The sequence below is a fragment of the Schistocerca piceifrons genome, chromosome 3, assembly GCF_021461385.2.
Source record: "Schistocerca piceifrons isolate TAMUIC-IGC-003096 chromosome 3, iqSchPice1.1, whole genome shotgun sequence".
NCBI classification, from domain to species: Eukaryota; Metazoa; Arthropoda; class Insecta; order Orthoptera; family Acrididae; genus Schistocerca; species Schistocerca piceifrons.
In genome coordinates, this window is record NC_060140.1 from 665852387 (window position 1) to 665865928 (window position 13542).

At 46.2% G+C, this 13542-nt stretch overlaps 1 protein-coding gene across 1 annotated transcript in view; it reads left to right on the forward strand.

Annotated features, from left to right (window-relative positions):
• Positions 1-13542, forward strand: part of LOC124788952 (zinc finger protein 423 homolog) — a 278658-nt gene that overhangs the window by 213742 nt on the left and 51374 nt on the right. Inside the window, exons 3-4 of the mRNA XM_047256240.1 lie at positions 266-408; positions 6356-6629. Of these exons, the coding sequence (XP_047112196.1) occupies positions 266-408; positions 6356-6629 (417 nt within the window). The remainder of the gene's footprint in view (positions 1-265; positions 409-6355; positions 6630-13542) is intronic.

Consider the following 13542-nt stretch of genomic DNA (forward strand, 5'->3'; position numbering starts at 1 on the left):
AAAGTGCGTAAGGACTTCGCATTGAACGGAGTTTATATTGAAAAATAGCGTTTTCTAGACAGAAGAGTGGGGCATCATACGGTGTATTGGGATTCTGAATGAAACCAACCTGCTTTCAGGAAAAAAATGTGTAGCATTACTTACTGAACACCGCTCGTACAATGGGACCCTTCTCTTAGCCCGAGTCCGAATATTTGGAAGGTTGTTGTAGGAGACCTTGCTGAGAGTGACAGTGCGTGAATGTAAGCGCGTATGTGTGTTGCAGACGCACAGCGACCAGATGCCGTTCCGGTGCGAGTTCTGCAGCCGGCTGTTCAAGCATAAGCGCAGCCGCGACCGCCATATTAAGCTGCACACCGGCGACAAGAAGTACCGCTGCACCCACTGCGAGGCCGCCTTCTCACGCAGGTAACTAAATATCAGCACCCGCTCTTTGTTTTCAATGTATGTAAACGAGTTACCATATAACGTCAACAGCACTACAAAGTTCGCTGAAGCTAATATTTTCCACAGGAAACTGTCGTCGTTGGACAATCATAAGGAATTGCAGAGAGACTTGGACAAACTGAGTAGCGGCTCTATTTAAATGTGGATAAATGTAAAATAATGACTATAACCAACAATCCGATTGTATCCGTTTACTAGATTAGTGGTAAAAATTTTGAGCACCTCACATCGTATAAGTAATGTTGTGTAATACTAAGAAGCGGTATGAAATGGGACGGTCACGTAAAGTCAGTGTCAGGGAATGGAATGAAAGATTTTTTAGAGGTGTTTATGGGGAACGACAATACTTGAATATTACAGAAAAATAAATAACAACCATTCTGAACAGGGCAAATGTCCACATTAAGTTTTTTTGTTCAGAATCACTTTCATCCCTCAAAGCATGTATCTTTCTTCCTGACTCACCCTGTATATACATCTAGATCGGAATAATGAAGTGATTGGCAGTCAAGCATGGCAAGGAGCGAAGTTGTCAATCCACATTTGTGAGCGCGCACAATGCAGGTGCGGTTGGACGTTTCCACGGCAGGTGTTCACGTGCTGGCCGTTCGGAGTTTTAACATGCAATTCAGGCTTTCCAGAATGTATTTTCACTCCACAGTGGAGTGTTAACTAATTTGTAACCTACTGGCAGATTAAAACTGTGCGCCGGAACGAGACTCGAACCCTTGCCTTTCACGGGCATGTGTTCTACTGAACTTCGCCGCAAATGTCCCAGGTTAGAGTCCCGGTTTTAATCTGACAGGAATTTTCAGTACGGGTTCGCTTAGCACGAAGGTTAACAGTCGTTATCACTTTCCTGTATTTTGCAACAGGTTTGGTTCAGAAATGGTTCTGAGCACTATGGGGCTTAACCGCTGAGGTCATCAGTCCCCTAGAACTTAGAACTACTTAAACCTAACTATCCTAAGGACGTCCACACTCGGGACCTTTTCCTTTCGCGGGCAAGTGCTCTACCAACTGTGCTAGCCAAGCACGACTCACGCCCCGTCCTCACAGCTTTACTTCCGCCAGTTTGGAAGGTAGGAAATGGGTACTGGGGGAAGCAAAGCTGTGAGGACGGGGCGTTAGTCGCGCTTGGGTAGCTCAGTTGGTAGAGCACATGACCGCGAAAGGCAAAGGTCCCGAGTTCGAGTCTCAGTCCGGCACACAGTTTTAATCTGCCAGCAAGTTTCATATCAGCGGATACTCCGCTGCAGAGTGAAAATCTCATTCTGGATCCTTACCCTCTGCTCGGGTGACACGCCGATGTAAGCACGACGGCGACTCTCTCGCACAGACACACGTTGCCACTTGGGGCGAGCGCCTTGCGAGGCGTGCCACGGCCTTCCATGTGCGGGAGCGTGCCAAGGAGGAAGCTGCGCATCACGCCGGCCGGAGGAAGCGCGCACTTAGTTCTGGTGCGCCTTTTGTTCTGTCCGCGGGCGCACGCTCGGGTGGCGGCGCCGCAGGAAGCCGCACTGTGGCCCGCGACCTACTGCTCTGCGCGAACGGGGCCTCGTCGCCCACCTACGGCGTGTCCTCCTCTCTCCGCTAACCTATTCGCATCATTTGATGAGTCTAGCTCGCCTCGCTGAATCGAACTCTCGCACCGTTTAACGACCTCAGCTCATGTAGTTACAGTGTCCTGTATGTCAGTGTGCTACCGGGTGGTGGCAGATACAGGGGTTGGATCAAAATAAGGAAACACCGAAAACACAACACAACACATTATCATGCCTAATACTGTGTAGCAAACCGGTTGGTTATGAAAACAACTTCCAGTCTTCTGGGAATGTATTAATACAGGCCCTCCACGAGTTTCTTCCTACAGAATAGTAGCTAGTTCAGGTAACGATGATGGAGGTGGATGGCGATCACTTACTCTTCTCTCCAAAGTAGCCCACAAGGGCTCAATAATACTGAGGTGGCCAGGGGAAATGCAGCAATTCATCCTCGTGCTCACGGACGATGCGAGCTTTGTGGACAGGGGCGCTGCCGTCTTGGAACAGGGCATCACCATTGAGTTCAAAATGGTTCAAATGGCTCGGAGCACTATGGGATTTAACTTCTGAGGTCATCAGTCCCCTACAACTTAGAACTACTTCATCATAACTAACCTAAGGACATCACACACATCCATGCCCGAGGCAGGATTCGTACCTGTGACCATAGCGGTCGCGCGGTTCCAGACTGAAGCGCCTAGAACCGCTCGACCACCCTGGCCGGCCATCACCATTGGGGAACAAACATTCTACCATTGGATGGACCCGATCAGCCAAAATGGTCGCATAACCCTTGTCAGTAATACGACACTGCAGAGTAACTACGAGAGTCGTGAAAAACCACTGTCCATATTATCATCGAACCTCAGCCATGTTTCACTCCTGTGGCGGAAACTCTGCCAGAAGTTGCAAATAGTGTGCAGCAAGACATAACCGACAAAACGACATTCTTCCATCGCTCCATAGCCCAGGTTTTGTGGCGTCGGCACCACATTTTCTGTTACCGGCATTTGCATCACTCACGAATGTCAACAAAAATAAAGTCAGTCGTCAGTTGCACAAGAAAACATTTATTTGGCCCACTTTACCAGTTTCGGCAGTTTAAACTGTCGTCTTCAGAAGAGAATTTGGCTCAAATTATTGGTAAGCCAAAGTCAAAATAATAATTGGACGCCGGCCGCTGTGGCCGATCGGATCTAGGCGCCTCAGTCCGGAACCGCGCTGCTGCTACGGTTGTTGGTTCGAATTCTGTCTCGGGCATGCAGGTGTGTGATGCCCTTAGGTTAGGTAGGTTTAAGTATTTCTAAGTCCAGGGAACTGATGGCATCAGAAGTTAAGTCCCATAGTGCTTAAGCCATTCTGAACAATCGGACGGTTGTGTCCTACAAAGGATTGACAAAAATACATCGGCTATTTAAAGCAAGTATGTTAAAAACAAATGTACAAAATTTGAACCGCGCAAATAACACAGATTTGTTATAACAAATTTAACGTAATTAACCTTAAGAACCACATCATGCCTTTGATACAGAATAAATAAAACATGGTGACATCGCTAAAAAGATATATGTGCAATGAGTAGCAAACAATTTGCTGTCAAATGAGTTGGACAGAGAATTAATATTCCGCGTATACACTGAAACTGATAAAGTAACAACGATGTTCTTACTCTTGTTCTCACTAACTACGGATGTGCGTGACCTCTAACGCCAAGAAACTCACGAAAATATTTAAAATGTAAGCCGCTCATACCAGAAACAGCGGTACGAGCCATTCTAATGTAAAACACAGTTGTTGTCTTCTAGGACCATTTGACGGTGGTGTGTTGTACCTGTACTACAAAGTACTTTAGTTGTGGGTGTAGTATAGTTGCGCTAGGAGTGCGTCTTTTGGAGTTTTCGGCTGCGGTCTACGTGTAAAGGGTGTAGACCAGTACCATGAGGCGAATTAATCCGAAAAATGTCACAAAGTGCTAGAGACGACGTGCAAAAAAATGTGTGTGTAAAATCTTATGGGACTTAACTTCTAACGTCATCAGTCCCTAAGCTTACACACTACTTAACCTAAATTATCCTAAGGACAAACGCACACGCCCATGCCCGAGGGAGGACTTGAACCTCCGCCGGGATCAGCCGCACAGTGACGACGTGCAGCTTAGCAAAAGTAAAGTTACAGAGCGTCATTTCATCATCAGCTACACTCCTTGCTGTACTGTCTACTTCTGCTCCGAAATACAAGCCTGTTTTATAAAATGTTTTACAAAGGCGAGGGTGTGACACTGACAGACCGAAATATTCGTTTGAAAATGTAATTAGTGTCCGGTATGATATTGGACTGCTTGAATGCAGACATGATATGCAATGTGGAAAAGTGCCTTTACTCAGTTGTGCATATTGTTCTGTTAATCTTTGATTTGACCTTCTCAATGAAGTTCCGTACCTGCACTTTGAAGACTGAATAGCTCTGTAACATTATCAGGTTAGTAGACACAGATTCTTGCTCAGACAATGTAATTATCTGAAGAAGAGCGAAATATAGAAATAAGTCACGACATTGATATATGTTTGTTTGTGATTCTGGTATGACGATATTTAGTTTCTTAGAGTTATCAAAGTTTGTCTCTTAGATCTAGAGAAGATGATCATTCAAACGCATCTTCTTGTAAGACGGGCGACTTTGCACGCGACCGGCTCATAGCACTGTTTGTGAAGAGCAGTTTATACTCTAAGCACATTTTGGTGCGGTTCTGAGAGTTCTAGACCATACAATTCGCTTGTTTATGAGAGAAGTAGGGCGGCAACTTTTCCACATTTTTACTATCGCTTGAATAACTGACAGACTTGTGAGGACTGTCTTTATATGACTTTTTTTATTGCAGCTTTCATTAAATAATCACCATCTGATGGTGTTTAGAACTCGAGATGTGACAAAATTTATTGATTCCCTAAATAATGTGTTGTTTAGTAAAATGTCGCGTCAGACAATAGAGTGCAAGGATGTAAGTTATCAACAAACGAATTTTGCCATGATTGCACCTGGTAGGTAATTACAGTTTACCACCTTCGACTAAAAGGCTGATCATGAGAAGTAAATATCCAAGACGTCAACAAGTACTCGTTTTGGTCACTCAAAATCAAATGATAAGGAGTGCTTGATGAGGGTTTGACACGACATTTCGTACCACTACACTCAATTTTGACTTCTGATGACGGGTCAATAGGACAGGAACTGATTAACTGTAGTTATCTACCAAATGCACTGAAGACAGTACATTTTCTGTTACTTAACTAATTCTTGTACTATCAGTGGGTTAGGGGAGAGTAATACGGACCGCCGTGCTGAATTCCAACGGCCTCGTAACACTGGCAGTCGAGATGACAGGCATGTTATCCGCGTTGCTGTAACGGATTGTGCAGCCACGTCTCGATCCCTGAGTCAACAGATGGGGATGTTTGCAAGAAAACAACCATCTGCACGGACAGTTCGACGACGTTTGCAGCAGCATGGACTATCAGCTCGGAGACCATGGCTGCGGTTACCCTTGACGCTGCATCACAGACAGGAGCGCCTGCGATGGTGTACTCAACGACGAACCTGGGTGCACGAATGGCAAAACGTCATTTTTTTCGGATGAATCCATGTTCTGTTTACAGCATCATGATGGTCGCATCCGTGTTTGACGACATCGCGGTGGACGCACGTTGGAAGTGTGTGTTCGTCATCGCCATACTGGCGTATCACCCGGCGTGATGGTATGAGGTGCCATTGGTTACACGTTTCGATCACCTCTTGTTGGCATTGGCGGCACTTTGGACAGTGGACGTTACATTTCAGATGTGTTACGACCCGTGGCTCTACCCTTGATTCGATTCCTGCGAAACCCTACATTTCAGCAGGATAATGCACGACCGCATGTTGCAGGTCCTGTACGGGCCTTTCTGAATACAGAAAATGTTCGACTGCTGCCCTGGCCAGCACATTCTTCAGATCTGTCACCAACTGAAAACGTCTGGTCAATGGTGGCCGAGCAACTGGCTCGTCACAATACGCCAGTCACTACTCTTGATGAACTGTGGTATCGTGTTGAAGCTGCATGGACAGCTGTACCTGTACACGCCATCCAAGCACTGTTTGACTCAATGCTCAGGCGTATAAGGCCGTTATTACGGCTACAGGTGATGGTTGTGGGTACTGATTTCTCAGGACCTATGCACCAAAATTGTGTGAAAATGTAAATACATCCCAGTTCTAGTATAATATATTTGTCCAATGAATACCCGTTTAGCATCTGAATTTTATCTTGGTGTAGCAATTTTAATGGCCAGTACTGTATATTAAGGACGACTTGGCTTGTTTTTGTACAGCGACCACCTCAAGATCCACATGAAGACGCACGACAACCAGAAGCCGTTCCAGTGCACGGTGTGCAACCGCGGCTACAACACGGCGGCGGCGCTGACGTCGCACATGCAGAACCACAAGAAGGAGGGCAGCGCCTCTGCGGGCAGCGGCAGCGGTAGCGGCAGTGGTAGCGGAAGCGGCAGCGGGCCCAACACGCCCAGCCCCGGGCTGTCGGCCGCCTCGGGCTTTCGCTGCCTCTCCTGCGGGGACTCCTTCCGCAGGCCCGACGAGCTGCAGGTACGCTCCCCGTAGGCCCACCTGCTGGTGGAAAGGTATCGGACCGATGTTTATTTTTGTCTCATCCAATTCGCACCTCCACCCCGAACCCAAAACATCCAGAACATCACCACCTACGCCAACGACAACGCCATCCCCACCCGTAACTCTACCCGGCCAGTAGGAGTGTAACACAATCACTTCTGACAACGCTTGGCCATCTGACAACGAGCCAAAGTACCTTCAGACACGATGCTAATATTAGTCATTTCAGTTTCACTGCGGGATCTTCACAGGAGCCCTCTCGTTACCTGATTGTGTGACGCTTCAACACAGTGTTTTATACGAATGCGTGGTGTCTGTTCTTTCGGGCATGTCCGATGGGGCAGACAAAAAAATTCATAAAATAATTAGCCTGGATTGGTTGTGAATCCACAACCTTCAGTCCGGATGCACAATTACGTCCGACCTACTGTGGGAACCTAAAAATTAGCGAGCATGGAGGACACAGTCAGGTTCAAAAGGCTCTGAGCACTATGGCACTTAATATCTGAGGTCATCAGTCCCCTAGAACTTAGAACTACTTAAACCTAACTAACCTAAGTACATCACACACATCCATGCCCGAGGCAGGATTCGAACCTGCGACCGTAGCGGTCGGGTGGTTCCAGACTGAAGTCCTTACAACCGCTCAGCCACACCGACCGGCACACGGTCCAGGGACTGCTGGTTGGGAATGTGAATCGGCTGAGGGACGTACCGAGACAGTCCGCACATTTGCGATAAACGCTGTATCCGGGCCGCGCAGTGCTTAACGCAAGTACCTAGTAAGCAGCAGATCCTGTGTTTGAGACCCGGCACACATTTTCGCTCGTCGTCACTGATTCTAAATAAAGTTCTGATGCAGCTGCCCAACCCAGCCCTGAATGAAGGTTGTTTAAGTAAACTGTATGTCTCTATATTTTTCCAGAGATTATGAAATGTCATATTCATAGCAAACGTCTTGTGACAGAAACTGCTCTAGGCGTTCTAGAGCTAAGTATAAATGTCAGCATTTGCCACCCTACTCCCAACCCGCGACACCCCAGAAACAGGGGTGTCTTACACCACAGTATTATTTTCGTAAATAGTAGCTCGTAAGCAGATTACAATGAGGTGAAAAGTCATGCGGTACCTTCTAATATCATGTCGGGCCTCCTTTTGCCTGGCGTAATGCGGCAACTCGAAATGGCATGAACTGAACAAGCCAGTGGAAGTCCACTGCAGAAATATTGAACCATGCTGCCTCTATGCACAATTGCGAAAGTGTTAGCAACGCAGGATTCTGTGCACACACTGACCTCTCGATTATGTCTCGTAAGTGTTCAGCAGGATCCATGTCGTGCTATACTGACGGCCAAATGATTCGTTCGAATTGTCCAAAATGTTGTTCAAACCAACTGCTAACGATTGTGGCCCGGTGACGTGGGGCATAGTCGTCCAAAAAAAAAATTCCATAATTGTTTGGGTACATGAAGATCAAGAATGATTGCAAATGGTCTCCAAGTAGGCGAACACAAACATTTCCAGTGAATGATCGGTTCAGTTTGACCAGAAGACCCAGTCCGTTCCATTAAACACAGCTCACATCATTATGGAACCATCACCAGCTAGCACAGGGCCTTGTTGTCAACTTGTGTCCATGGCTTGTGAGGTCTGCACCGATTTCGAACCCTACCGTCAGCTCATACCAACTGTAATCGTGACTCATCTGACCAGGCAATGGTGTTTGTCGCCTAAGGTTCAACCTATATTGTCATGAGCCCAGGAGAGACCCCGCAGGCTATGTCGTAGTCTTAGCAAAGGAACACGCGATGGTCGTCTGCTGCCATATCCCATTAACGACTAATTTCGTCACCCTGTCGTAACGGATACTTTCGTCGTAAATCCGACACTTATTTCCTTAGTTATTTCACACATTGTTGCTTATCTGTTAGCACTGACAGTTCTACGCAAACGCCGCTGCTCTCGGTCGTTACGTGAAGTCTGTCGGTTACTGCGTTATCTGTGGTGACAGGTAATGTCTGAAATTTGGTATTCTCAGCACAGTCTTGACACTGTGGATCTCGGAATATTCAGTGCTCTAACGTTTTCCGAAATGGAATGCGCCATGCGTCTAGCTCAAACTAAAATTCCGTGTTCGAAGTCTGTTCACCCCCGTCGTACGGCCATAATCACGTCGGACACTTTTTCTCATTCGAGTACAAATGACAATTTATACCTTGCGTAGGCGATATTACCGCCATCGGTATGCAGACAAATCGCTATCCTACAAGTTTTGTTACCGCAGTATAAGTTTCATTTAAATTTTTTCTTGCGTCATAAAGTCCCCCGTCGCCGTTTCTTTCTGTGTGTTTAGGCTAATCTAAGAAACTACTACACGGATTTTGATCGGTTTTCACTAATTACTGATCTCGAGGAACGCTTGTGTATATGATTAATTTCCGCCACGGTAGACAAGTCATCCGGTCTTATTCTACAGAAACGACATGTCAGAAGAGTAAAACTAATTCATATGTAAAATGATCGTATTATAAAGGTTTTGCGGAGCTGCTGCTTCCTAAACGAAGCAAATTAGTTGCAAGACGCATGAAGTTAGTAGCGATTAAAGTGTTAGAGAGCAGGATCTTCGGAAACAAAGCGCTTTCTCTGTACTTAATCAGCAGAGTTGCTTGGTCGGTATCTTCTAGCGAATGTGGTAGATGTTTCCTCCACGTACTGTCAACACTAAGTAACAAGTGTCCCGTGCAGTAGTCTGCGTGCGCCCGGTTGTCTGTTTCGGCCACAGGTGGTTTCCGAAGGTTGTGCCTGCAAACAAAACACTTTGACGTTAATTGTTGGCGAAACCACTGGTCAGGCAAACAAATGTGGTGTCTGTTCTTTCGGACATTTCCGAAAGAACGGACACCACACATGCATAATTAAGACGAAGGGCAATGATGTCTTCAACGCGAATGCACGTCAGGCTCTAACTCTTACGGACACATCCATACCCGAGGCACGATTCGAACCTGCGACCGTAGTGGTCGTGCGGTTCCAGACTGAAGCGCCAGAACCGCTCGTCCACCAAGGCCGGCGCTCCAAACAAAGGATAGCGTAATCAACGTATCTGAAGATGAGAAATGTAGCTGAAACCGATAATGGCACAATAACTGGAAAATTTATTTAATGCGGTAGTCGCAGGTTTCGACACAATGGAGAGAAGTATTCCAGATTTTTGCCCACCCACTGGGAGCGGCCCGGAAAGCCCCGGAGCGGCCGGCGCGCCGCAGCAAGTGGCCGGGCGCCCACAGCCGGGTCTTGGCGCCAGCGGATTATGCGCGTTCCGGAGTGCACACCAGTGTCGCGCCAGTTAATTCGGCGCGCCACCATTTGGCGACACGCGTACGTCTTCATAGCGCTAATTTGGTTTCCGCGTCCGCGCCATCACTAGCGCTTCGAGAGCCGTGTCGGCCGCAGCCGTACACGAGCCGGACCGCGCTAGCACGACTCGTCGCTTACGCCCCTCTCTCTCTTCTCCGCCTGTCTTCCATTACGCCAGCTCTTCATCCCAGGAGCGTATTTTGCTCTTTTAAAAAGGAAAAAAAAAGAGGTGGCGCCGGAACGTTCGCAAGCCTGTTTAAAAGGGACACTCGGAAACCTTTTATACCGCCCACAAAAGAATTCTCTCTCTTTCTCCCTGTATTACATTTGCAACAGGTGTGGAAATGTTCTACTGGTGCATTCATTTCCATAGACAGGTAAAGAAGAATTAAAGATATTTCATATAGCTCATTGTTGCGAGTTATATTACCATGCCCAATGAGCCGCTCATGATTTATGTCACACATGACGTGTTCAGTCAGATAGCTTACTGCGGTCAAGGGTCAAGAAATCGCTTTACCCGACTTACGAAACAGAACGATCAGCAGCGTTCGCGCCTGTTTCTCAAATCAGAAAAATTTTATATTCCAGGCAACTGCATCTGTTGAAAGCTCACAGCTGATAAAATTTTGCCAGCTGTGAGCGGAGTTCTTCCTAACATGGTGTACCTCAAATGGTGAATTCTTATAAACTTGAAAACCTCGATTCTTTAGAGAATCGAAATCACATGTACAAAATAGCTTCAGATTTCTGATTAGCCGCGCGGGATTAGCCGAGCGGTCTCAGGCGCTGCAGTCATGGACTGTGCGGCTGGTCCCGACGGAGGTTCGAGTCCTCCCTCGGGCATGGGTGTGTGTGTTTGTCCTTAGGATAATTTAGGTTAAGTAGTGTGTGAGCTTAGGGACTGATGACCTTAGCAGTTAAGTCCCATAAGATTTCACACACGTTTGAACATTTCTGATTAATTCACAAATCAATTAATATGTTGAAACTTCCTGGCAGATTAAAACTGTGTGCCCGACCGAGACTCGAACTCGGGTCCCGAGTTCGAGTTCCGGTCGGGCACACCGTTTTAATCTGCCAGGAAGTTTCATATCAGCGCACACTCCGCTGCAGAGTGAAAATCTCATTCTGGAATTAATATGTTACATGTTTGACTTTAAGGAAGTAAGTGAGAAAAAGTTAAAAGATTTGAAGGTATGCTTGAAGTTTGTTCGAAGTCGTTAAGTGATTTCATTCTAAAATATTGGGTGAACACAGTCTGGGTGAAATTGTAAAACTACCATGGACGACTGTAGACTCTCACAAGTAAGGGTAGACTTCTGTAGTTTTCCTAATAGTTTGGTTAGTTCAATTGTAGCCGCATTACCTGTTAGGTGTGTTGCATATCTATCTGACGTTACCTCATTTCGAACGCTGTGTTTGCGTATGCAGCCAGTGTCTTACCAGATTCCCCTAGAAACGGGAAGCGGAGACCATCCACTGAGTGTGGGTATATAACCTCAGAAACATTTTTGTTCTGAAAACTTATCCTTTTGTCTGTAACTTAAAAGTAAATAGTATTCGTATCAAACCTGTCAGCACTTAAGTCAGGTTTTAATCTAAAATTCGCTTTGTAACGTGAAACGGAGGGCTGTTGTAGTAAAAGCAAAAAAGCAATACAGATTTATCATATAGCGCTAGAAAAAGCAATTTCTTAAAAAAAAGGTAAAATGTAAAAACACGCAAAACAAACATATCAAAAATCACTTCAATATTTCGTCGAGACTCTAAGTCTGTATTCACGCACGGTGAATTACGTTGCCTAAAGGCATATACACAGATTCTGTTTTATTGTGTCAAATTTTTAACAAAAGGTCATGCCTCTTAATGAGTAGATTATGACAGCATGTTAAATTTTTAAATTCGGTCAATAAGTACAGGAAATACTGAAAACCTGATTTGTGTTGCCCTGGCACGCGTTAGGTAGGCAACCTGCAACTGAAACTGAAACTGGAACTGCTTGCAGTGAACCGGATTAGCTGCTCGGTATTATAGTCTTAACTAGCCCCCCACCCGGTCTTCCGCGGACAGCTCTAACGATCTGCAGCCTGACGACTTCTGGCCTAGCGGTAACTAATTATGTACTCAAACGCCCCTCGTGAATCAGTCTATATCATAGTAAAAACCGTATCAAAATTCCTACAGTAGTTTCTGAGATTACCCTTCACGTACTGACAGAAAGACACGGCTGAGTTCTTCAGTCTGTATATTCATAGTAAACAAATCCACCACTGTTGTAGAATACTTTATTGCCCGAAATCTTGCACAACCCAAGTCGATATACAGTACCACGATTTCGCGGTCTTGACCGCATCGTCCGGTGTAGCTGAACTTTGAGGTAAAACAACAGATGTAATCTACTCCATGAAGTAATTAAGGAAGTACTGCTACGCAGGCTATTGTTTAGTCATTTTATCTGTTTTTCAGTTTCTAAATATGTCTTCATTTTTTTTAGAAAATTTTTAGAAAATTTAATTGTTTACTGGAGTAGGTTTTATTTCAGATTTCAGACACATCTGATGATAAGTCTAAGACCGCGAAACCGTGGTAGTCTACAGCGGCTTCTGACGTGCAAAACTTCGGTTAATAAAGTATTTTACAACTGTGGTGGATTTTTTTACTATGAACATATTGTCCCACAAATAAAAATTTGATCAGGCTATATGTATGGTAAGAAACACCATCTCCTGTTTGCCTCGCGAGTACAGGGTTAAAGTAGGCACTATCCCAATTATCAGTGGCCTCCGGCAAGCTATCTACGTTCGAATAAATTACTTTGGAAAAAGTAAACCGCCAGTTCGTTCCCTGGAAACTTCCACTGAGAGCTTCACAAAGACAAATGGGTCCAAAGCAGCGTAGCACCGTTACACCAGTTTCACAGCACACAGCACCCGTGCCCACAAGTCCAGCGCTGGACGATGCAAGCTTTGTGGACAGGGGCGCTGCCGTCTTGGAACAGGGCATCACCATTGAGTTCAAAATGGTTCAAATGGCTCTGAGCACTATGGGATTTAACTTCTGAGGTCATCAGTCCCCTAGAACTTAGAACTACTTAAACCTAACTAACCTCACACACATCCATGTCCGAGGCAGGATTCGACTGTAGCGCCTAGAACCGCTCGGCCACTCTGGCCAGCGGCGCCGATCACCTGGCTACCTACACTCCCGTTCTCCGTGACCATCCCCCCTAGTGGGGTCGGTTTGTGGCTTCATGTACGACTTCTTTTTCCTCAGTTGTGATTTGTGAGCCGACCCTTGGGGGGGGGGGGGGGGGAGCGGGGGCTGGAATCTACCATCCTCTGCCGTCTTCATACTGGCTACACCAGGTTCACACATGGTCTTTTACTTCGTAATGATCCTTCCCCCCCCCCCCCCCCCTCTTTTGTAGTTGCTCTGACAGTGATCCATATTGTGAAGGGCTATCCCCACCTTCTGGTCATTCATAATGAATATGCCTTCCCACTTTTCTTGTCCCGGGTGTTAACGGAAG